The sequence below is a fragment of the Sprattus sprattus genome (genome assembly GCF_963457725.1).
Source record: "Sprattus sprattus genome assembly, chromosome: 16".
In the NCBI taxonomy this organism is placed as follows: Eukaryota; Metazoa; Chordata; class Actinopteri; order Clupeiformes; family Clupeidae; genus Sprattus; species Sprattus sprattus.
Genome location: NC_137914.1, coordinates 28,181,266 through 28,207,379, shown reverse-complemented (window position 1 = coordinate 28,207,379; position 26,114 = coordinate 28,181,266). Strand labels below are relative to the sequence as shown.

Here is a 26,114-nt window from a genome sequence, read left to right as displayed (position 1 = left end):
GCTAAGGGTACCTCATTAACCTAGAACAACCTTGTGGAAACAACCACCTATAACAATGTATTCAGGATCTTCGTGCAAATAGGCCTCAATATTTTCCCTCTATAAGCAAAAATCATGAAGCTCAGATTGAATGGGAATTGCTCAGTCATTGCTCATTTTAAAATGGTTGATTTTAAACATTAAGGTGAGGCAAAAAAAAAGTCTCTTTAACAGGTTATAGAGGTTATTTGTGATAATAAACAAATCGAGATTATTTAATCTTAGGCTACTGCTGAGATAAACTCCGCAAAAGTCCCCAAACCAGAATAGGACCGTATCCGTCCTACGCTCAGCTGCCAAGAAGCCTACGTCACATATTGTCGGGATGAAATAAGACACCGTTTCCTGGTTTCATTTCAAGCCCTGAATTTACGTAAAATGCCTCACTCCTTCCGCAATCTTTAGATCCAACAGGACCAGCAACCGAGACAGGTAAGAAAAATATGCATTGCCTATTTATTTTGCTAACCACTACGTGTGATTTGAAACACTAGCCTACTACTAGGTAACCCATCTTACCAAAATGCCTATCATAATGAAACGGCAGATGCCTGGCCAAAAAAAACACACAAAACTTTTACCCATACATGCTGGTTGAATTTCATCATTTTAGAGACCCATTAGGATGAAATGTTTGAGCCCTAAACTTATTTTAGCCGAGTCATTGCCCTCCTGTATTGTGATGCATCATTGAGAGACTGTCATGTCTTTTCTGCACGTTTCCCAAACAATCTCTTCAGAGTTCCCTTTAGATAAACATTCCTACGTATATCATAAGTGGCTGAATGCGTGTGAATGCATCTCTCCACCCATGGCATTTAGTGTTGTCATTCACATAGATTTGAGCATGTGTGAGATGAGTATGATGGGCACAACTCAGATTGGAGTGGAGGTGTCCACTACAAAAAAGAAGCAGTAGTTTAAGTAGTAGCATAGCAAGTCAAAATCAAAAACTTCCCAAATAAGCACGGCTGTAGGCTACATGTTAGTCAGATTTGTATAGAATGGAAAATAATAGAATATACTTTATTTATCATTGTACATTAGATACACAACGAAATTTTGCAAGGGATTTAAAACATTTTTCAACCTTGCCCCTGTTTTTTTAGACCTTATTGGCGCCACATTTTTAGTAGGCCTAGGGACAAAAATGATCAAAATCGTAGTGAGTTAGAGCGCTATAAATGGCTAAATGGTGTCAAACTAAACCGCTTATTTTTGCAACTGACAGGCTCCTAATGCTCATAATGTTATTCGAGATGTCTGACAACATGATCCCTACAAGCTCTGCGTTGTTGTTTCGTTCACATTTTGTTCACATTTCATTTGATCGTGTCAGATCTGGTGAGAAAAGTTATTTAATTACAATGTGCGTCATTCAGTATATTTGGGCCATAGCCTACCTTTAATTGTTGAGATAACTTTTTAAGTTTGCCATGTTAAAGAAGGTTGGACATGAGGCTCCAACCATGATTAGTTCAGCTGGGCGTGTTTTGAATGAGCTGCTATTTCTGCTATGAGGAACTCCACCACCTTCTCTACCAGTCCTGCATTTCACTTCCTTCTCTGCATATGCAATTATAATTCATTAACTTGTTGTCAGCACCAATTTTAATGTTTTTATTCAAAGTGCCCAGGGTGTACCTTAAATGTTTTGTTAATGTTATCTTTTAAACAGAAAACAATACATAATAAGGTCACTTTATATAAAGTTATCCTAGGTTGTAATTAGAGTCGAGCATTTGAGTCTGAGATGATAAAGATAAACTTTTACTGATTGGTTTTGGTACAAGGAGTGGCAGTCCAGTAACAAACACGTAGACAATTGTGACAATTGGGTAGACAATTGTTGAACAGGCAGAGGTACAGACAGGGAAAAAGCAAAAGTGGAGTCGATTACACAAGCAGGGGTCAGAATCACAAGAAACTTAAATATCATTGAAGTCGCTGGGACGCTTGAGACACAGGGAAACAAAGACGAACTGGCAACGAGACAACAGGAACACACAGGTTACATACACTCAAGGTGATTAGGGACAGGTGAAAATAATTAAGACGGTGCAGACAATCAACAAGGCGGCGCACACACAAGGGCAGGGCTGAGACATCTGAAACGAGAGGAGAGATGAGTAAACAAACAACACACGACACTGAGGAAAACAAGATAAACTAGACGTAACGCAAAGCGTTACAAAATATGACCGCCGAACTGTTCAGTAGGTTTTAACACAGAATGAGTCATGGTTGTCAGTGTGCTTGTGTGTTTTTATGTGTTTTGTGTGTGTAAATTGGTTTGTGTTTCATTTTTATGTATTAAAGGAATTATTTGTGATAGATTTTGATGATTTGGTAATTTAATGTTTTGTGTACTACTTTTTTGTGGATTGTTTTGGTATATCTTTCTTTTGCAATGTAGTTTGTTAAAACAGGTCACATAAAGAGGTGTGGAAACAAAGTGAAGTTTCCAACCACCAACAGGTGGCGTTATAGGTGATATCAGTCAGGCATATGTACAGGCATATGTACGGGTTCGGGCCAGCGTCCACCCTAAGACATTTTCTCTGGATCAAACAATGTTCGCAAGAGTTATAAGAGACTTTGTGTTTTGTGGCAAGCACTGGTAAATTGGCAAAGTTTGAGGGTCTGCCACGCCCACACCTTCCGACTAATGAGAATATCCAATATAACTTTTGGTCGTTCATGGCTGAAGAGTAACCTGACCACATTTCAAGGCGTTACCATTAAATTTGTCGGAGGAGTTCGATAAGATGCGAATTGTGCAAACTCCGTCAAAACGCATCTTCCACTCAAAATGGCCGACTTCCTGTGGACCTGCCACCATGGCGTCAAGAGACTTTTTGGTGCGTCCAAGCATGAAGACGTGTACCGAATTTCGTCAAGCTACGCCAAAATAACCCCAATGCGCAGGTTTTTTTGCAGTGTTCTAGGGGGCGCTACAGAGCCATTTTGCTCCATCCATGGACAAAAACTTTACCGAAGATGGACGGTTACAGGCTTGATGTCCCTGGCAAATTTGATAATTTTTCGAGCACTTTCACATATATGCGATTGAGTTATAAGAGACTTTGTGTTTTGTGGCAAGCACTAAAGGCCTTTTTACAGTACTACGATTCTCTCCGATTTGGTCGTAGAGGGACACTTTGGCACGCCTTGGCACGCCTTGGTAACACCTTCACCCAGGTGTTGACGCCCATCCGAGCCGTCGGAGAGCCGTCGGAGAGCTGGTCGGAGACAAACGCTTTTTTCTAACTTTTCTTAAAGAGTCGGAGAGAGTCGGATACCCCCTTGGCTGTGATTGGCCAGCTTACGGCATCATTTCCAAACAGCATCATTTCCGGAATCACACATGTCAGGACCTCACATTTCCTGTTTTCTGTCAAAATGTTTTAGTACGACTTTGGTAAACTGCAAAGCTGCACAGCATGCAGCATTACGGCTACCGTATTTTATATAAACCCTCGAAAAGTACATTTCTCCCGACCACTGTTGGTCTCTTGGCTGGTGGCTCGGTGTTGAAAGTGCCTTCTCCAACCAGCTTCAACTGACATCTAACATAATTTGCTACGGATTACTTTGCATCTATTAAATAGGAAATGTATTTCATGTATGTGTAGAACCTATTTAGAATGACTGACTTAACATAAAACGGCAGTGAAAGACAATTTGAGTCAAACATTACTTTTGCCTCAATGAGGGTGGCGTGTGAGAGCATAACCAGCACGATAACGTTGTACTTATTAGCAGCGAGGCTAGCTACATTAGCAGCACACTTTTGAGAGTTATTGTGAATACGCTAACACTTGATTTAGCGGAAAATCTAGTAAACGTACGTACCACCTGTCTCCTGTTCTGTTGTTGTTGTAGTTGTCGCTCAAATCGCTACAAGCACGTCCTCTGCTTATACTCAAACTAGTCCAGCTCCACCATCAACCATTGTCTGTTAGTTGCCATCATTCGCTGTTGTGAGGATTCCCCGGAGGAGGTATTTAATACAATAAACGACTACCACACACACAACGATTTCTCTAAGAACGTCTTCTTGAAAATTGGGCATTAAAGGTGTCCAGGCAGAGGATCATAAGTGAGTGTGCTCCTGTATGTGTTTTTCATCATATTCATGGTTGAAAAGGCAGTCTCACAACTGACTCATACAATGCACTACAAGGAAGAAGGGCATAATTATACAGTGGGGCACGAGACAATACACAGACAGAGCAAGCAAGATGACTCCATGGCAGATTGCCTTAATGCACTATAACATGTCATACATTCAGATCTGTCTGAGAAACTCTCAAAGGCTTTATAATTAATTTAATCTTAGAGGTAATAGTGATGTCACAGCCGTGGGGATATTCTTTACCAACCTCGCTCTCACTTGTGTCATATTGATGATAAACTCTTTGATAGTTATTAACACAGACTAACATCTATGACGTGTTATAGTGCATCAAGGCTTTCTGCCATGGGGTTTGTCTTCCATCCTAGGCCTAAAAAAAAAAACGAAATGTTTATTTTATTTTTCCAGTGGCAGCGAGTGATAGGTAGATTTAAAAAAATAAAAAAATAAATTCTAAGGCACCCAGTGTAACTTTCGAGGCAAAAATAAACATTCAATTTCTAGTCTTTTTATACGTAGTAAGTTTCAATAACTCCATACCATTACATATCGACATTCAAGGAGCAAAGATGAGACGTTGTTGTGTGGTGAGAACTGATAGAAAATCGTAAACAACAACAATCTTTATTTATTGGTGCCACACATTTTTATATGAACAAAATATGTAGTCAATACAACCTGGACCTTTGGCATTGAAGACATCTCAAGCAATATATAATTAATAAATTCGATTACAAAAAATATTCGAGGCAAATTATTTACATCGAGCCTTCGTTTAATTCATATCATGCTCCGGCAGGTGCGCTGGAACCTCTTTCATGCAGGGGGTGCTGTGGGCTCTACTGAAATATGTGACGTCCATAGGCGGAGATCCCGGGGGGGACGTGCCCCTCCCTACTAAAAAGTTGCCGCTTTTTTGGGAAAAAGGAAGTTTCTTTTGTAGATGATGTAGCAATCTGTGTTTGTAAGAAAAAGGGAGTTTCTTTTGTGGTTGATGATGCAGCAATCTGTATTTATTCCAGTAAAGTGCGCAATCTTTTTCCAGTAAAGTGCGCAATAGTGATTCCAGTAAAGTGCAGTAACGAAGCACGTGGAACATACCCCGGATTAAGCGTGCAGATCTGAAGAGAAAAAAAAGACTTGTGGTTTCACTTGAAATTCATCATCTTTGAAGCTTAGCTGTGTTAGCTAGCTTTCTAGTCCTGCAAGGTAGCAAACGCAGTTCGAAGAAAGCATACAGAGAGAGAGGGCAATAGGGCCAGACAGCAACTTTTTCATGCCCCCCCCCCCCCAGGAATTACTCTATGAGATGTTACCATACATTGTCTCCCCCTTCAAAGAAATGGGATCTCCGCCTCTGGTGACGTCACAACAATATAATATTAGACAAGTATTTAGAGCAGGGGTGGGCAATTATTTTTCCCAGGGGGCCAAATGAGCAGCTGAAAATATTTTGGAGGGCCGGGCCAAAATGCCGAACTCAATTATGCATAATATACATTTTATTTCTATATAAAAAGCAGTAAATGGCATTGTTTTGACCGCTGGTAAGAGTGTATGTTATTATTTGGCAATTCAAATGTGACGCTAGCTTTCAAAAATATAATTTATTAAAATTGGATTTCCAAAATGATAAACAAAATGTGAAACATTTGACTCATTTTCAGTCACATTAATAAAAAAGGGCATTTTGAGCTTCATATACTATTGAAACAAGGATTTTCTTAGCTTTCTAAAGACATCACATCATCTTTGTAGCCAAAATAAACAAGACAACAAGTCACTGAACTGTGTAACTGTGTAAAGAAAAGTGTCCCTGTTTTGTTTATATGTCTATATCAGTGGTCCCCAAACTTTTTAGGCCCAAGATCACCAACCTTTGCCTTGGTGAAGGCGAGATCTACCTATTGAGCCGTTGAGAGAAAAAGACCGTCCAGACTCCAAACTGCACTTACAGCTTATCTTTTTTGTATTAGGCCTAGTTGTAATTGAATTAAATCAAACACTTTGGTCCAGCTTTCAAATTGATGTGACCAAGAACACATTTAACCAGGGGTTCTCAATTATATAAATTATCAATCCATCTCAAACTATAATTTTTCTAAATTATTTCCACAGCCCATATAGAACCACAGACAGCAATTATTTTATTAGTTTAACGCTGAAACTTTGTGACAGATTTCATCTTCATATCCAATTTAAAATCTCTATCTGTCTGCAATACCGCTCGAGGCCACTACGCAACTTCGGCGCTCTCACACTTGCCATGCATACACAGTAATAGAAAGCACGCACAGTACCTACTGTTTGGGCAAACCTGGATACAGGGCTGTTAACGATGTGTTTTTCGCCTGGAAGTCTCTAGAAATCTGGCGCCTTATTCAATTTCAAGTTCAATTTAAGAATCCTCCTGAGAACACTTCAGCTGTGTTCAGAGATATTTTCTGACTATGGTCTTCCGAAGTCCGTAAGAAACAGTTCGAAAACGAAAATGATCTTTTTAAAAAAACAAACATTTGAAGATCGAAAGGAAACGTCTCCGAGATCGACACGTCTCCCCTATATTGAATATTTAATGTTTTCAGAACTCTGCAAAAAATAATAACATTTTCCAATTATCATGTGATCTTTCGCGGGCCGGTCAGAATCACACGGCGGGCCATATCTGGCCCGCGGGCCGTATAATGCCCAGGTCTGATTTAGAGGCTATAGCACTGATTGTGACCACTAACTGACATTTAAAATACACCAGAACCAAGTATGAAATATTTCTAATATATGCTAACTTTATTTCAATTTCCGTAGCCAGTAGGCCTACACATTCACTGCCGGAGTTCAATTTATGCAAATGTCCTCCATCATCTATGATGATATCCACATACATTAAACTAAATTAACTAAATTAAGCCTAGAGGCCGAAGTTGAAATAGGCTGAGTATTGCCTTACAATCTAAACATGTAAACAGATCCAAAAAATAAATGAACAACAATAACAAAACATATAACACGATCGATTATGTGGCATGTTCCAGATTTCGGCATAAATTATAAACGTCATTAACATTCACAACTCCTGTGAATCCACAATAAAGAATTCGAAAGTTTGGTCTATGTTAATTTGCTCCTTTATCTCTAGATACACTCAGATTAAGTACATTAACTATTAGCCTAAAATGTAGCCTTTGAACAGAATAGCCTGTGGCCAACGATTCGTCGTTGTTGTTGACGTCCTTGACTGTTCATCGCTAATTTAACTTATCTTAACTATGCTCCTCGATAACAACTCCAAAATATGTTTCTGCTTATTGCTAGTCATTGCGACAGTGGAATGCGTGAGTGGAAAGTAGAAGAAGGTGCTGCAGCATCTCCATCTTCTAACTCGTCGCATTTTTGCCAAAATACTCATCCGTTAGCACACACACGTGAACCTCATTATTCGCAGTTATTTGTCGCCTGTCTTGCATCCCTCCACTTCATGTGGGTATACTGGGCTGATGATATTGTTGTGTTCGGTCCTAATTGAACCTAAAAATAACCGATAGTTTTTAAAAGCAATGTTACCAAGCGGTACAAGCATGTTGCAATTAATTTGATATAAAATCATTAATGACAATTCAAGTGATGTTTACCTGGGCTGGAGATGAAGGCTAATTATTTGGCCTGGTGCCAATGATAGGGATGATGATAATAATGGTGGTGGTGATGCTGCTGCCGGTAGTGGGATCATTTGACCTGCGGCAAAAAAAAAAAGGAAAGGGTTAAACTCACATTGACAGTAAAGTTATATGTTTTCTCCAAACAAGGAGGGGTGGAGCTCTTTAAGCTGATGTACGTGTCTTTCTGACTAGATAACATACTTCACAACGTTCAATTAAGCTAGCAACTTACTTTCAGCTATAGTTTCTGTAGTCTTGTGGTGCATGTCCTCAATGGGGTAAAACCCTGATGTTTGGTTCCATGATGTTTGTTTCCATCTTGTTTCCAAGGCTGTACTTTGGAGATTCTAGAGTAGGGCAGAGCCAAATCGGGAGTAAACTACAACAAGAGATAGATAGTATTAGTTTTGGTGGCATAGCAATGGAAATGACTTAGATTGTTTTTATCTACAGAGAAATTACATTTTCAAAAAAGAATCAAGGACACGGTTTTCAGCAGTTCAATAGTAATTTTAACTTAATTTACGTGTAGGCTACTTGCAAGACCGTTGCTAGGTGCTATTTAGACGTTTCTAGTGTTGATGTTCTCTGTTTGCAAATGTCCCAAATATTACAACCTCAATGGAGACAGGAGACCAAGGATATTCACCTGTGTCTGGACACCCCTTTAAAGGGTCAAATGAAGCAACTGAAACCTTTGGAATTTTTCCGTAATCAAAGTCCGCAGTCCTCACACACACCTACGTATACCTAGGCGAGCGCTACACAGTCACTTGGTTTGATCCCAACCTCTTACTAAAATTAGTTTGTTTGTTTTTTTATCATGGAATAGTTGTAGTAATTGCAATAGCCTACTTTTGATGAAGGCCAGATGTAGAATGGCCAAGGCAAGCAAGATTAGTGTTTTTAGCCTAACATTGAGGATTTAATTTCCAAGGGGAGATATGTATTAATTGCATGTAAAACGGCATATTGTATTTTTGCATAACATTGTTAACATAGTTAATGTCTAGCTGTTTACACACACACACACACACACACACACACACACACACACACACACACACAACTTCTGGGATGCAACATTTAACATAAGTTGATATATAATTTGACAATAACTGAATTGATAATAACTGAATTGGGGTTAGCCTACATGTACAGTTGTCACCTGCAATTGGTCATAGAATTTGTAATAGGCAGGCTCTGAATCAGTTAAGTTGTTTTATGTTGCCCAATCATTTTCGGAAATAAACGCTCTATATCTGACCAGGGTACGATGTCATGGTGGTGTTATTCACAATACCAAATGATAACGTTTGCAAGTGACCAAGACACGACGTTACTAACAGACCAATACACTGCGTTGCAACAACATTTTCCATACAATCATTTGTTGCATGTCCTGTCAACATGTTCGGCCTACTCGAGACGTCCAACAGAAGCATGCTCTTTGCCACTTGCAAATGGCATACAGTTAGTGGCATGCTGCCAAAGCAGGAGTGCTTTTGGATAGCCATGAAGGAGGAATTTGAGGATGAGTTTGAGGTTGAGGAGGAATGTGATATAAGTAAATAAGTTAGACTTATGGCTGATTTTGACACGGCACAAGTTTTGTAAGCTTGTTACTCTGCTCTCTCCATCTTTTTTTGTAATGCTATTGAACTTCTACCCTTTCTGCATCAGCCTATGAGCTAGGCCTATGCCCTACTGAATGTAGGCTACATAAGCACCTACAAAAGCTTTGACTCTGCCAATGTAACTTTGCCAATTATGTGTCCATAGTAAAAGCTTTTAAAAGTTAAAAGCTGATTGACTACAATAACATATCGCCTAATGAAGGATGTGTAGTAATGAAACATGCATAGAAAAGTAAACACCTTTTAATAAAGTATACCTTTCAAGTCTTCATAAAACGCTAAGAAACGCTGTTGACAGGAAATGCTCTCCCCCCCCCAAAGGCAAGATGGACTTGAAATCCCCTGGAGCTGCACATGTGTCCAAGGGATCACCAAATACAAAGGAAACGGCTGCTGACCAGACCTCGCAGGAAGGATACTCTTCTAGGGTCATCACTGTGGTTTTTCTGTCACTTCTGCTGGACCTTCTTGGGTTTACCCTCATTCTTCCTCTCCTTCCCTCCATCTTAGACCACTACAGTCAAAAAGATGTAAGTGTTCTTTTAGTGTCCAATATGAAATATGTGACATAATAATTATAATAATACACAGACTCATGGTGATAAGTCCACCGACAGCAGTGTAATTCAGCGGCACTGAAAGTGGCATGTTTTTTCTTTAAAAAATTTGTAGAATATCTTAAATCTAATATTTAAACAGAATTGTTGTTGTTGCCAAATCTTGTGACTGCTTCTTTTTATTCTTATACTTATGTTTGTGTAAACATACAGTCTGTGGTATCCCGAAATGTTTAAAGTTGCGTAATAATTCAATTCAATTCAATTTTATTTATATAGCGCCAGAACAATATAATTGTCTCAAGCCGCTTTCAGAGCCCAGAGCCTGTTATCTGTTTCAAATCATCAATCGATCAAGTGCTTTTTAATAATTGATGAAAATGAATTTGAATAATTGATCAACTGACAAAGTAGACTGGGAAAGTAGTACAACCTTTTCTTGTGAGTGTGTGTACAGAGCTGGAGCAGTAACCTCACAAAACTAGAACTGTAACCCACTGTCTGGAAAAACGGCTGTCTGATTGGTAGACTACCATCATGCTGAAGAACCTGTATTCTGTGCATATACTGCCCATTTTAAAATTCACAAAAATGAAAAGGAAAAAAGATTCTAAAAAACTACAAAGATAAATGAGAGGGTGACAGTTGCCTATTGAGAAAAGTGTACAAAAATGACAATTAAAAAACTGAAGTGTCCTTTATGAGACCTACATGCCAACGTTTTTACAATCAAGTGGTTAAAGCTGAATTAATCACAGAAAATGGAAAACAAGAATAAGAGAGAGCTTAGGAAAAACAATACAGTGCATGCTTTGCAAGAACTTTGCAAGCACTGTAATAACATGAGTACATTGACAATTGTGTGAGTCAAAAAGTCAATGTATTGGCAAACAGGATACCAGTGATCTGGAATGGAGCACAGGTTGACTTTGAACGAACAACTGGCCGTTAAACCTTTTCAATTTGTATTTTTTTTTCAACAGGATGCTGTCTACAATTCTCTGCAGAATTTAGTGGACTGGTTTAGAATAACTGTCAGAATTCCTCTGGACTCAAAATACAATAGTGTTCTTTTTGGAGGTAAGAACGACCTTCCCCTGAAGTCATGCTTGACCTATTATTTGTTTACTGGAGCTGAACAGCAAGTTGGCATTGAACTAAATTCTCTCATGGCAAAATGATGGAAGATTTAAAACAACCGAATGTCTCTATACATGCATAAGTGGAATACTAGTAGAAAATAATGAGCCTTCTATATAAGGTATGTCTGAGGGTGCATGCTGGTGAAAACACTAACGATGGAGCACGTTTTTAATTGATTGTATTTTCTGCTTTGCAGGATTAATTGGATCCCTTTTTTCTTTACTTCAATTCATTTCCTCTCCTGTGATTGGAGTTGCATCAGATTGCTATGGCAGAAGACCACTGGTGCTGCTATCCACAGTGAGTTTGTGTGCTGATAGGGCTCCCAGCTTGAGATGCTTAGTTGCAAACAATCTTCTAGGCTACAACTAAGCATTTTTTTTTGCTCTGCTAGCGTAATGTTGTACCACTATTAAATATGTTTTATTATATTCTTAGGTGGGTGTCATGGCCTCCTATGTCCTCTGGGTGTTTTCTCGCAGTTTCAGCATCTTCCTCCTGTCTCGTGTCGTCGGCGGGATTTGTAAAGGCAACGTCAGCCTGTGCACCGCCATGGTGGCCGATCTCCGTAATCCACAGGCTAGGAATCGAGGAATGGTTAGTGACTTGTTGATCCCATGTCTTCCTTCCCTTTCATATGTTTGTATGTATTGGTTAATGGGGAGTACGTGGTAAAGCAGAGATTTAAATTAGACTGCTAGTTGCACTGAAGGTGGGTACACTGCCTTGTCACAAATCTTAGCATTAGAATGGCCTGCCCTCAATGGAAATGATAATCTCAGGCTTGACAGACCTTTGACAGCCCTGATGTTTCTATTGTTAGCCATGTTGGATAAGGGGCATATCAAAAAAACAAATCATCAATGTAGTCCATTATCTGATTTTAACATGCAGTGAATTGAACAAATGGATTCTTTTTATTAAATAGGTTTTTTAATGTTGTAATCATAGTTTAACTAGGACTCTGTAGACTCTATGGGCCTATCCGAAATGCTAATTTCATTATGTGCGCACTGAAATCAGCAAACATGAACTGATTTTCAAGTGTCTTGGCTGTGACATAAACATAATTGTGCAGTTTCGATCACAAAAAGGTTCTCCCTTAAATAATGTGTATGTTACATAGCACAAAGCTTCAGCAGCAGGTTCATCATCCAGTTTAGATCAAAAGTTATTGAAAGCTGAAAGAAATCCAATTCTAAAACTGATTGTTCAAATCCTTGATTGTGATTGGCTAAAAGCCGTTGTAAAATCCAGCATTACCTTACAATTTGGTTTATCATTAAACTATTAATTCTTAAATTGAATTGTCTTCATTTATGAAACCATATCAAATATTTGTAGTAACAGTTTTAGAAAAGCAATAAGCCCCGCAAGTCCGTGGTTTGAGCTGATTTTAGAACAGGTAAGGGGGTTACCTGTCGCGTCGTGCCTAACAACTCCCCTTACCTGTTCTAAAATCAGCGCAAAGCACGGCCTCTTGGGGCTTATTGGCTAAACATACACTTATTTTAAAATATATACTTGTCATAAGCAGGGCTGTTTTAGGAACTCTGGGCCCTGGGGCTACACCTCGTAAAAGGACCCCCTCAACATTTTCACACAATATGTTCAGGCCATCAAGGCCATGTACCAATTTGCAAGCGCAGTTAAATGCTTAATTCTGACCGCCTCACCCTCAACACAACACAATTAATATACACTTTGTGGTATAACAGTGAGGAACTTGATGAGGTGATTGTAATTAGAGTGTCAAAAACTTAAGTCTCAATAATCCTATTAAATCTAAGTTGAGTATTAAGTGTAGGTATGATTCATTAGTAAACTATATAGTTTGAACAATTATTTTCAAACCTGAGACAAAGTCAAGGCTAAATGTACAGAATACCATGGCACAACTTTCACATAAAGAAGGCAACATGATCACATAGCGCACATTAAAAAATAGACACAACACAGACACACACATTTTGGCACAGCCTAGACTATTCCATGACAACTCAGCTACACAAGTTGTTAATAGCCAAATGACAGAAAAAGATAAATCAGCATCTTCTTATCAACTTATCAACTTAGTCATCCAGCTGTAATCCTAGTTTGGAGTACTTTTAGGGTGCTTCACACGCTTTTTATACGGACTCGGCTACAGTTGAGGCGTTAGCTCAGTTCATTTGGTTGATGTGACGCTATTTTTGGATCAGAGGTCAACACCAGGGACAGAGTCCTCCAAAACCTGGGGGTCTGGGGTACAGTTCACCTCAACTCCAGCACAGTTCACCTAAAATCCAATGCAGTTCACCTGAACTCCAGCACAGTCAGTATTTGGTGTGAAAGCTATCCAATCTAAAAACCAGGGAGAACACTATTTAAGATGGCTGAATTAATTTTACCCCCCAAAAATTAAGTTGACACACATAACATGCAATTTTCACTAAACACTAACAGTCTTAAAGATAGTGACTAGAGAACAGCTATTGTTATGTATGAATTCATGCTTGAGGTTTTGCATACATGCTCTACAGGAAAAGCTGCAAATGAATCTCGCAATGCTGTGTGTTTCTGCAGAATCCTCCCCCTCCAAGCAGCTTCCATCATTAAGGGCAGAGCCAAAATGATCAAATAAACAATTATTAAACAACCATTTTCCCTTCCATACTTTGTGTCATTGGTAAATAAAAAACTGCTCATTGACTACATGTTAGTGACATGTTAAAGGATATAATGTTTTTAAACTCAATACTGGACCGATTTCGGTCTTTGATTTTTCCTTAGTTTGGACCCAAAAAACTCTAAAAATAGGGCACAGGTTGAAAAATCCCAAAGTTTCTATTTAGTATGGTTTTGCAAATGTTGTGGCATTATGCTTATTGCTTAATTTTCTCATTGCTGTTTTATTTTTAGCAAATGTTTATTTTTATGTATTGTTTTTAAGTTGCTTGGTCCATAAGTGTCTGCTAAATACCCTTACTATAATTATAATATCTTATTGTATGTTTAACCAGGCTATGATTGGTGTCGCCTTCTCTCTTGGATTCACACTGGGGCCATTACTGGGTGCCTACTTTGCACAAAGGCCCAAAGAAGCTGGGGAGTTTTATCAGGGACCAGCTTTACTAGCCCTGGCTTTCTCTGCAGCAGACCTGCTTTACATCTTTGTCATGCTACCAGAGACTTTACGCAGAGACAGTGAGGTAAGCTCGTTGCAAGATTACATACACCATTCTGAGCTGTTAAAGATGCTAAAGGCAAGACTTTTAGTTTAAAACTTAAAATATCAGAATTTGAGGAAATGACAGTGTGTTGACGTTATATCAAAATCGCCTATGTTCTGTGTTGCCGATATACAGTATCTACAAAGTTAGCATGCTGTCAAGCTAAGGTCTGCCCAGACTTTCTTGTTATACCATTTTGTATCTCAAGACGTAATAGTGAATCACTGTAGCAAAAATCAGAAAGGAGTTAGTAGTAAGCCTATCGGCCAAATAATGGTTAGCCTATCAGCTAGCTCAACAGCTTGAGTCCTACAAAGGTCTATTTGCCTCAACTAAGTTAATGTATATACATATATCAATCAATTTGGATGATGACACTAATGGTCTAAAGGCAGGCCATCTTCACCAGACTGGCAAGAAAAGATCCTAGTGGAAACCCTGATCTAGATACAGACCACTTCATTTTTGTGTTGATGATTGTGAGTTTTTTAAATGAATGATTTCTGCTTTGACATAGGTTAATGACATTAACTCAGTGGTTCAGGGGCCTGGAGACCTTCTTAACCCAGTGGCACTTTTCAACTTCACAGCCATCACAAGAACAGACCATGCACCCCCAGCGCAGAGTAAGATCACATATACTGTATGTTTATCTAGCACACTAGTCATTATCACAATAAACCATTTCAGACATATTTTAACAGTTAGGAACTTGCCAGAGATTTGTTTTAAACCCTGGTGGACATTTCAAACCACTGTCAGAAAAGGTAACATTCTTTGAAGAACAAAAAGAACACATTCTTCAGCCAAACCTGTCAAATGAAAGACCATAATCGGAGAACTGATATTGTATCAATGCAATAAACTGCAATACATCTATATATCTACACTGTTATTTTCTTGGATTTTCAACAGAAATGAAGAACCTTAAAGTTTTGGGGATGGTGTACTTCACATACCTCTTTCTGTTTTCTGGACTGGAATTCACACTGAGTTTTTTAACGCACCAGCGTTTTGGATTCTCCAGGTAAGTATTCATACACTAGCCTGGATACCAGCCCAAACTCCGCCCACAACATTTTTGGTCTGGGAGATTGGGTCTGGCGTTGAGCTAGTTGGGGAGCGATATCAGAAGGTAGGATTCTGTCGGACCAATCAAATTGTCAGGGCGGGCTTTATACGATGATGGACAGATGATCAAGCGGTAGATTTCGAAATCCTCCCAAGATGGCGGCGTATCGAGAGCTTGTAAGTGGGACATTTTTAATGTAAATGATGCTATCTACACGACTTTTTTATGTCTACATTGACTCGGTTAGTTGTATATGTGCAACACGAATGTTGCCGAGGATTGTACGTCTTAACTGAAGCGCACTAGACCATTATTGTTAGGTCATTGCTAACGCTTACACCAAAAATCCATTGAAACACATAGTAGCTAGCTAGCCTTGCTGCTAATTAGTAACGTGAGCAGGCATATCTCAACAGATATTGACAGCGCATTCATTTTGAAAGAGGAACAGAGAAACGCGATCAAGGCATTTGTCGTTCGAAAAGATGTTTTTGCCGTCCTTCCTACGGGATCAGGTTAAAGTTTTAATGTATCAGATGGTCATACTACGTTGCTCTGATTTGTTCTAGGTATCCAATTGAGCGAAGAGGCATTTTTTCCCCCTGGTTCGTTGAAACACGCCCCATAATCACAGCCCAATGGTTCAGTATCAGACTCATATTCTGACTAGAATTATGAGTATGACATCGTCAGGCTATTCATACACATGGACTTGGAGGGAATGTAACCAAACAAAAGTGGCTAACAGTGACTCCAAAAGGACTCTATTTAAATATAATGCTCATAAGGATTTATTCTGTGGAAAAAAAGAAGACATTTTGAAGAACACTTTGAATTTCCAACATGAAATGATAGGGGTGGGAATCTCTTGGCGAAATCGATTCAGAGGTCAACGATTCGATTTTAAATCGATTTTGTAATTTTTTTTTTTTAATTTTACATTTTTTTTTTTTTTTTTTTTAACACCATTTTATGTTGAAATGCAAGCTGCATCGATTATTGCATTGCTCATAGAAAGTCAAAATTGTGACCATTAAAAGCTTTTTCTCTAATAAAGCAAATAAAGAAGGTTATTCATCTGTTGATTTTTTTTAATTATCTAACACAAAGTAGGAAGTGATTTTAGACTCTGAGTTGCAAACTCAAATGATTCAATAGTCGAAACGCATCGATAATCGTTTAATCGGTTTCGAATTGATAATCGATAAACAATCGATAATTGCATTTCAACAAAATGGATGTGTAAAAAAAATGATTATCAATTCTAAACCGATAAAATTATTATCAATCCATTTCGACTTTTAAAACATTCGAGTTTGCTACTCAGAGTCTTTGCTACACTTCCTACTTTGTGTTTGATAATTAAAGAAAATCAACAGATGAATTACCTTCTCTATTTTTTATTAGAGAAAAAGCTTTTCCTTGTCACAATTTTGACTTTCTATGAACAATCCAATAATCGATGCAGCTTGCATTTCAACATAAAATGGATGTGTTTTTTTTTTTTTTTTTATTACAAAATCGATTATGAACTTTTCTGAATCGAGAGAGAATCGTTTTAGAGAGAATCGAGAAAAATCGAATAATCGATTTCCCCCCCACCCCTATCATTAAATGATAGCTTTATCTAAAACAGATTGATGGGAAAATCTCTGTATTTTTTCTAGCATGGACCAGGGGAAGATGTTCTTCTTCATTGGTATAACCATGGCAACCATTCAGGGGGGATTTGCCCGAAGGATCAAACCAGGGCATCAGATCAAGACAGTTCGTTTGGTAAACTGCTTTACCCTTATAAAGAAATGATATCCCTTTATTTGTCCATACTAATTAGGGATCAAACCAGGGCATCAGATCAAGACAGTTCGTTTGGTAAACTGCTTTACCCTTATAAGGAAATTATATCCCTTTATTTGTCCATACTATTAACTATAAGAGTAAGTATTATGCTTTTCGGGTTTTCCTTTCCTGAAGTGTGTCCATAAACTGAAGTATGTGAGGGCCTGTGTCCATATACTGTTTTCTTTTCTTTTTTTCAATTGTTCCTATTGAGAGGAGGGCGCAGGCAGAGAGAAGAAGCATTGCATCCAGTGTATTTGTTCAGAGCAAAAAAATGAACAAAGATGACTATACATGCAATTTGTCTGTCTTTTTTCCCCTTAGAATTCTTCAAACTTACCTGAGAAATAGGCATTGTTCAATCAATTCATTAAAATAAAATAAGCCTGAGGTAATTTGTGAGGGGTGTACCAGCCAACTATGTATTATTAGCAAGTTAGCAAGCTAACTAGCCTGGTGATATGCTGATATCACTGCTTGAAAAGAGTTGTATCCAGGACTCCTGTGTACGCCCATATACATTCCAAAGATGATTGGATGTATCTGGGAGTCTGTTCCCCTGTTACAGTCCCAGATCCTCCTGGATAGGTACCAGGCTTGGGGGCCTGCCATTTGCATCTCACACCTTGGGCCACAAGGTATTCTTCAATTGGTCAGAAATCTTACCTTGGATTGGTGGCACAATGTCTTGTTCCTCCTCTAAATCCCCCATTTATCCAATTATAAGACGTATAAATGAGCAATATACATCAATGTACAATTACACATGACATCTATCTATAAATCCAGAAATCTCTGTGTGTCAGTCAGTCTGTCTAGGGTGTATCTCACTGACGGTAACCTGTTCACGTTAATTGCTGTGAAATTAGCTAGCCTATTGACGTGCATCGAACGTGCACTGTGCACTGAATTCGGGTGGGGGATAGTAACGCCATCTCCAGTCAGCGCAAATCTCGCTGTAAATTAGTTTATAGTTTAGACAGCAACGTTGACATCTATATTCAACTGCATCCACTACATAATCTCAAACTTTATTTGTTGGTATATCTCCAAAAAGGCTAACATAAAACATTTCTTAATGAAAAGGAAACATGCATCACAATAACACTTCAGTGTAACCTGTAGCCTACCTATGTGGAGTGCAAATATGTCTTGCTATTACACTACCCAACAGCTACACCTACGTCTGCTAACACTACAGAATGCATAATTCCTACGGGCACTGCACTAGTATGATATAATGTAATACGGTATAATGTAATATAACATAACATAGTCTTTGAGTGAGCGTAAAGGAATCACTGATCACTTGTTAGCATTCTCAAGAAGGACCCAGCTCCTCACACTGTGGTCTCCATTGCACATCTATCCACATGAACACATACAGTACATGGTGATTGAAAAGGTACCTCTGGTCTGCATCCAGTACTTTCTGTAGCTCCCCACACAGTGTAGACTGTTCTATGGGCTAGAGGTCAGACGACACAGAGTTTAAACATGAAGGTCTACTGATGATTGCATAGGCATACTCTGACACCCTTGCGCTTTACACGCACAGGCATTCCTTGCGCATCCACCAATCGTACTCCTCCCATCCAGAGCACCGCCCCACACACAAGTGCTTCACCCATCTATAGGGTCAATCGCACAGTGGTCAACCTACCTGGGGGTCCCTCACACAGGGGTCAACCTACCTGGGGGTCCCTCACACAGGGGTCAACCTACCTGGGGGTCCCTCACACAGGGGTCAACCTACCTGGGGGTCCCTCACACAGGGGTCAACTTACCTGGGGGTCTCACACACAGGGGTCAACCTACCTGGGGGTCCCTCACACAGGGGTCAACCTACCTGGGGGACCCTCACACAGGGGTCAACCTACCTGGGGGTCCCTCACACAGGGGTCAACCTACCTGGGGGTCCCTCACACAGGGGTCAACCTACCACGGGGTCCCTCACACAGGGGTCAACCTACCTGGGGGTCTCTCACACAGGGGTCAACCTACCTGGGGGTCCCTCACACAGGGGTCAACCTACCTGGGGGTCCCTCAAACAGGGGTCAACCTACCTGGGGGTCCCTCACACAGGGGTCAACCTACCTGGGGGTCCCTCACACAGGGGTCAACCTACCTGGGGGTCCCTCACACAGGGGTCAACCTACCTGGGGGTCCCTCACACAGGGGTCAACCTACCTGGGGGTCCCTCACACAGGGGTCAACCTACCACGGGGTCCCTCACACAGGGGTCAACCTACCTGGGGGTCTCTCACACAGGGGTCAACCTACCTGAGGGTCCCTCACACAGGGGTCAACCTACCTGGGGGTCCCTCAAACAGGGGTCAACCTACCTTGGGGTCTCTCAGACAGGGGTCAACCTACCTGGGGGTCTCTCACACAGGGGTCAACCTACCTGGGGGTCCCTCACACAGGGGTCAACCTACCACGGGGTCCCTCACACAGGGGTCAACCTACCACGGGGTCCCTCACACAGGGGTCAACCTACCTTGGGGTCTCTCAGACAGGGGTCAACCTACCTGGGGGTCCCTCACACAGGGGTCAACCTACCTGGGGGTCCCTCACACAGGGGTCAACCTACCTGGGGGTCCCTCACACAGGGGTCAACCTACCACGGGGTCCCTCACACAGGGGTCAACCTACCTGGGGGTCCCTCACACAGGGGTCAACCTACCTGGGGGTCCCTCACACAGGGGTCAACCTACCTTGGGGTCTCTCAGACAGGGGTCAACCTACCTGGGGGTCCCTCACACAGGGGTCAACCTACCTGGGGGTCCCTCACACAGGGGTCAACCTACCTGGGGGTCCCTCACACAGGGGTCAACCTACCACGGGGTCCCTCACACAGGGGTCAACCTACCTGGGGGTCCCTCACACAGGGGTCAACCTACCACGGGGTCCCTCACACAGGGGTCAACCTACCTGGGGGTCCCTCACACAGGGGTCAACCTACCTGGGGGTCCCTCACACAGGGGTCAACCTACCTGGGGGTCCCTCACACAGGGGTCAACCTACCTGGGGGTCCCTCACATGGGTCAACCTACCACGGGGTCCCTCACACAGGGGTCAACCTACCACAGGGTCCCTCACACAGGGGTCAACCTACCTGGGGGTCCCTCACACAGGGGTCAACCTACCTGGGGGTCCCTCACACAGGGGTCAACCTACCACGGGGTCCCTCACACAGGGGTCAACCTACCTGGGGGTCCCTCACACAGGGGTCAACCTACCTGGGGGTCCCTCACACAGGGGTCAACCTACCTGGGGGACCCTCACGCAGGGGTCAACCTACCTGGGGGACCCTCACGCAGGGGTCAACCTACCTGGGGGACCCTCACGCAGGGGTCAACCTACCTGGGGGACCCTCACGCAGGGGTCAACCTACCTGGGGGACCCTCACGCAGGGGTCAACCTACCTGGGGGACCCTCACGCAGGGGTCAACCTACCTGGGGGTCTCTCACGCAGGGGTCAACCTACCTGGGGGTCTCTCACGCAGGGGTCAACCTACCTGGGGGTCTCTCACACAGGGGTCAACCTACCTGGGGGTCCCTCACACAGGGGTCAACCTACCTGGGGGTCCCTCATACAGTTTACGAGCAGACATTCCTCCAAAAGGAGAGATGGATTCACCACTGGATGATTGCCCACCCAGGTGGAGAGCATTGTGCAAGGGCTGCTTGGGCTCACAGGCCTAAAGGGGAACCTAATTGTTTCTATAAACGAGTTTTGAAATATCTATGGAATCTCATGGTGATTGTGTGGAAGAAATTAACAATTACAAGGATGTGCTGTCAGGCAGGGGGTATTTTTGTCATTCAAAAGGAGAAGAGCACTGCCAACATATGCCAATCCCAACCTATCAGTCTTCTTAGTCAGATCTTCTTTAGTGGTAGTAACAAGGAGGTTGGTGTCCTATCTGAAGGCAAAAAGTTTATAGATATTTCCGTGCTGAAAGCAGGAATCCCAGGTTTTTCTACATGTTTTGAACAGAGAAGCATTATCTGTCGTCAAATTCATTAAACCAAGGACAGAAGACAAAGACCTCTGTGTGGTGTTTTTGAACACTGACGAATGAAGGTGCCTCCTTGAGAACCCCAGTGAAATGTTCTTGAAGGCAGCCTAGTTGATGTTGTAGTATCCTGCTGCTCAGACGTTATGGATGGGTAGTGTGGGCTTAAGCATTTGTGGGCTACAGACAGTGCTTGTTGTACTGTGAAGGAATGCCTTTACGAATCCCAGGTACAACACACGCATGTCGTGGCTGTCTCCTGGCAGGTGTGCTGTGCTGTTGTGTATATGGTTAGGCAGTTGTTATATTGGTAAGGTAACTGGCTCTTAGTTCTGGCATGTGACAGTGAGCAGATTAGCCACTGTGGGAAGTCCCCAAGGAATTTAACATCTTTTCCTGTGCATTACAAAAAACGTATCAATTAAGCATGTAAATCTATTCTAGTAGACCCCAGAAATACTACAGTTTTTTTTAATAGTCTTTAATAGACACTTCCATGTTATTAATGAATGCATTTAGAGCTATAGCAATCAATGTCAATACATTACTTCATAGCCACAGATGTAAGACCTCAAGACAGCAATTGGAATGATTAATATAATATTTTAATTCATTCGTAGGCATTCATATCACTTATTCCAGCTTTTCTGTTGATTGGGATTGCTTGGAATATGCTGTTGCTGTACTCAGGACTGATGTTGTACTCATATTGTAAGTACTTTCAGTACATTCAGTACAATTTTTTTTTTAATAATTTTCATGGACATAACTGACATATTCTTCCCCTTAACAGCCGCTGCTGTTGTTGTTCCTTGTCTGTCCACACAAGTTTCAGAGCACGGTAAGAACAGTTTGATGAGTGATGTTTTGTCTTTCCATAATTTTCATTTTGTAACTTGCCCAGGTTTAAGTACACCATGATCCATCTTTTCAAGAGTACAGCTATTCTTTACCTATTCTAACATGGAAGGGGGTGTTGTGGCGAGAATAGGATCTCACTACACCTTTTCTTTCAATCAGAAGGCCGGAGACTGGATGTAGAAATCTGGAGGTTTATTATTGTAATCAATAAGCTACAATAAGGAGATGGTCCATGGATTAGCTCCATCTCATTGTATGAACATTGGGTCAGTTTTTAAAGGAACCTAGTTCCTCCCACTCTCTTGTGTTTGGCTGTTCTGCAAGGCCAATCAGAACTTACCCTATTCTCTAACTTTTACTCCTAACTTTTCTCTCTCTCTCTCGCTGTGGGTGTGTGTGTGTGTATCTGGATCCCCTGAGGCTCCCTGAGATCCTCTAAGACCCCCTCCTTGCTGGGGGTTTCTTGGAATGTGCCTGTGCCGTGACTTTAGTGCTGACTTTAACATCAGTGAATCATATCTATGGTTAGGTTATTGCTTCCCGCCTAATCTGCCTTTCCTAAAGTGAGACTTTCATACTGAAGAGTTAATCCATGTTCATCTAAACATAAAAAATATCCCACAGGGGTTTGAATAACATTTTTGTTCACATTTCTGAGGAGTTATTCAGAAGAATTTCCTGGTAAATAGAATACACAAGCTGCAAAATCACACATTTTAGGCATCATATTTGAGGCAGTGAAGATGTTTATTAGGTTTTTTCATGCTTTCTTTTTCTTTTTTTTATTCTGCTAGGTTCATCAACATTATAACTGATAATCCTCATAATAAATCTTATTCTGCTAGTTTCCTCAACATTAAACTGATAATCCTCATCATAAATCTTATTCTGCTAGTTTCATCAACATTATAACTGATAATACTCACCATAAGTTTTATTCTGCTAGGTTCATCAACATTATAACTGATAAACCTCATCATAAATCTTATTCTGCCAGGGTCCTCCAGCCAAAAGGGGATGGTAATGGGCATCCTACGCAGTCTGGGGGCACTCGCACGGGCATGTGGACCGATTGTGGCATCATCTGGTAAGTGGTTATATCAGCAATCTTACCTGCTCATTTCAATTACCTTATAAATAATGTTCTGGAATTAATTACAATTCAAACACATATACTTATATGAATTTGGTGGAGTTAGTATTCACATTCAGAGTGTACAGTAAGGCTATTTCGGTTATTTGACTTTGGAGTTCGCAAAAATAAAACCGAAACAGTTGTGGGTTATTATGACCGCTGCCTCCTTTTTCAGTTCTGTTTGCCGATTTTCTGTCAACGATTCCCGGGACACTGAAACACCGAGGTGCACGAAATTTGGTGGGCATGTAGCCCCACTAGATGAGCGTGGAACCATTGAGTTTCGTTTTGATCCGTTGCACCCCCGTCGGACTGGACCCGTTTTAGAGAGGGTGGGGCGATTCAGTTTTCTGTGAATAAGTCGAAAACCGTAGGGCTTAGGAGGACCAAATTTTTTTTGCATGTTGGTCTTAAGAGGCCACGTCAACCATTCCACTACCACTTATTTTATGTATAGCGCCACCTAGTTACAAATAGAGTGTTGTAAAACATTTTAATTATAAGTTGACGAGGTCAGAACTGCACGAAATCGGAGGTGTGTGATCATTATGACACCTTCTGACTGCACGTTAAGTTTCGTGGAATTACGTTCACGGGGGGACGGGCATGCAATAAATTGATTTATATGATAATACACCAACTGGCCTGTAGGTGGCGCGACACAGTTTTCTTCAAATATCCCGAGAACCGTAGGGCCGTGGAGGGCCAAATTGTTCTTGTATGTTTGTGTTAAGGGGCCATGTCAACCCATACCATAACCAGTCATTAAATGTATAGCGCCAACTAGATAAAAATTAAAAAGCAAAAATGAGGTGTTTTAATCGAATATATGTCAAAGTGCTCGGAAAATTACCAAATTTGCCAGGGACATCAAGCATGTAACCGTCCATCTTCGGTAGAGTTTTTGTCCATGGATGAAGCAAAATGGCTCTGTAGCACCCCCTAGAACATTTAAAAAAAACCTGCGCATTGGGGTTATTTTGGCGTAGCTTGACGGAATTCGGTACACGTCTTCATCATGCTTGGACGCACCAAAAAGTCTCTTGATGCCATGATGGCAGGTCCACAGGAAGTCGGCCATTTTGAGTGGAAGATGCGTTTTGACGGCGTTTGCACACCTCGCATCTGATCGAACTCCTCCGACAGCTTTAATGGTAACGCCTTGAAATGTGGTCTGGCTACTCTTCAGCCATGGGCGACTAAAAGTTATATTGGATTTTCTCATTAGTCGGAAGTGCTAGCCACAAAACACAAAGTCTCTTATAACTCAATCGCATAATTGTCAAAGTGCTCGAAAAACACAAAGTCTCTTATAACTCTTGCGAACATTGTTTGATCCAAAGAAAATGTCTTAGGGTGGACGCTGGCCCGAACCCGTACATATGCCTGACTGATATCACCTATAGCGCCATCTGTTGGTGGTTGGAAACTTCACTTTGTTTCCACACCTCTTTATGTGACCTGTTTTAACAAACTACATTGCAAAAGAAAAATATACCAAAACAATCCACAAAAAAGTAGTACACAAAACATTACATTACCAAATCATCAATATCTATCACAAATAATTCCTTTAATACATAAAAATGAAACACAAACCAATTTACACACACAAAACACATAAAAACACACAAACACACTGACAACCATGACTCATTTTGTGTTAAAACCTACTGAACAGTTCTGCGGTCATATTTTGTAACGCTTTGCGTTACGTCTAGTTAAAATGACATCACACAGCCTCTCCCCTTCTAGCAGTGACAAAGGCGTCTTTATATGGACAACTTGTGTGTGCAAAGGGCAAACAGTGCCCTTGTGCGTGGACATATCTGTCTGCATTCACACACACTCTCTCTCTCTCTCTCTCTCTCTCTCTCTCTCTCGCTCTCTCTCTCTCTGCAGTCATTCAGTCCCAGTGTTTGATAATGTTAGCCTTAGCCTTCAGTAGGTAACTGTGCAGGGAGCTAGCTGGTCATTAGCTTGTAGCCAGCTGATTTGCCAAACAATGGAAGACTAGCATACACAAAACTGCATTTCTTTGTTTAAGGGTATGTGAAAGCTATGGACTCACAGATCTCCTGCAATGAATTTCCACTTGTAACCCCTGAAATCATTTACACTTTACACAGCCTACATTTCCCTACCCACCACTATATGCCAAGACTAGTGGAATTTCAAAAAGTACGGAGCTTATGTCCGCTGGTGCCAGTAATGACCCCACTGATTGAACCTCATCACGCCGTAGTTATAGCATGCTCGGTGGTAGTCCTGGACCCCAACTGAGCCAAACAGCTCTTCTGCACAAAACTGCAAGATTAAATGTTGCTAAAGAACATGACTTTTTTGCTGTCTTTTTTTTACAGTCTATTGGTTGGCTGGGGCGGAGACTTGCTTTCTCATCTACGCAGTCCTCTTCATTGTGCCCCTGGTGTTACTGAACCAAGTAGAGAAATCGAAAGATGACTGACGATTCTGAGAGTGGAAAAGCCTCATCCTATCTGACAACCATACGGAAACAACATTAACACGCACACACACACACAACCATGCAAGAGAGAGAGAGAGAGAGAGAGAGAGAGAGAGAGAGAGAGAGAGAGAGAGAGAGAGAGAGAGAGAGAGAGAGAGAGAGAGAGAGAGAGAGAGAGAGAGAGAGAGAGAGAGAGAGAGAGAGAGAGAGAGAGAGAGAGAGAGAGAGAGAGAGAGAGAGAGAGAGAGAGAGAGAGAGAGAGAGAGAGAGAGAGAGAGAGAGAGAGAGAGAGAGAGAGAGAGAGAGAGAGAGAGAAAGGGAGGACATTCTGCAGCA

General features: G+C 41.2%; 1 protein-coding gene across 1 annotated transcript; it reads left to right on the top strand.

Annotated features, from left to right (window-relative positions):
- Positions 1–421: 421 nt before the first annotated feature.
- LOC308377041 (major facilitator superfamily domain-containing protein 10-like) lies at positions 422–25,778 on the top strand (the record flags this gene model as incomplete). Its single annotated transcript, XM_080853583.1, has 13 exons — positions 422–471; positions 9,792–10,000; positions 11,011–11,107; positions 11,367–11,470; positions 11,609–11,767; positions 14,173–14,361; positions 14,900–15,008; positions 15,298–15,409; positions 17,122–17,230; positions 21,936–22,026; positions 22,109–22,156; positions 23,174–23,263; positions 25,675–25,778. Exons 2-13 carry the CDS (start codon positions 9,797–9,799, stop codon positions 25,776–25,778), a joined length of 1,416 nt encoding a protein of 471 aa, XP_080709709.1. The 5' UTR covers positions 422–471; positions 9,792–9,796.
- Positions 25,779–26,114: the final 336 nt, after the last annotated feature.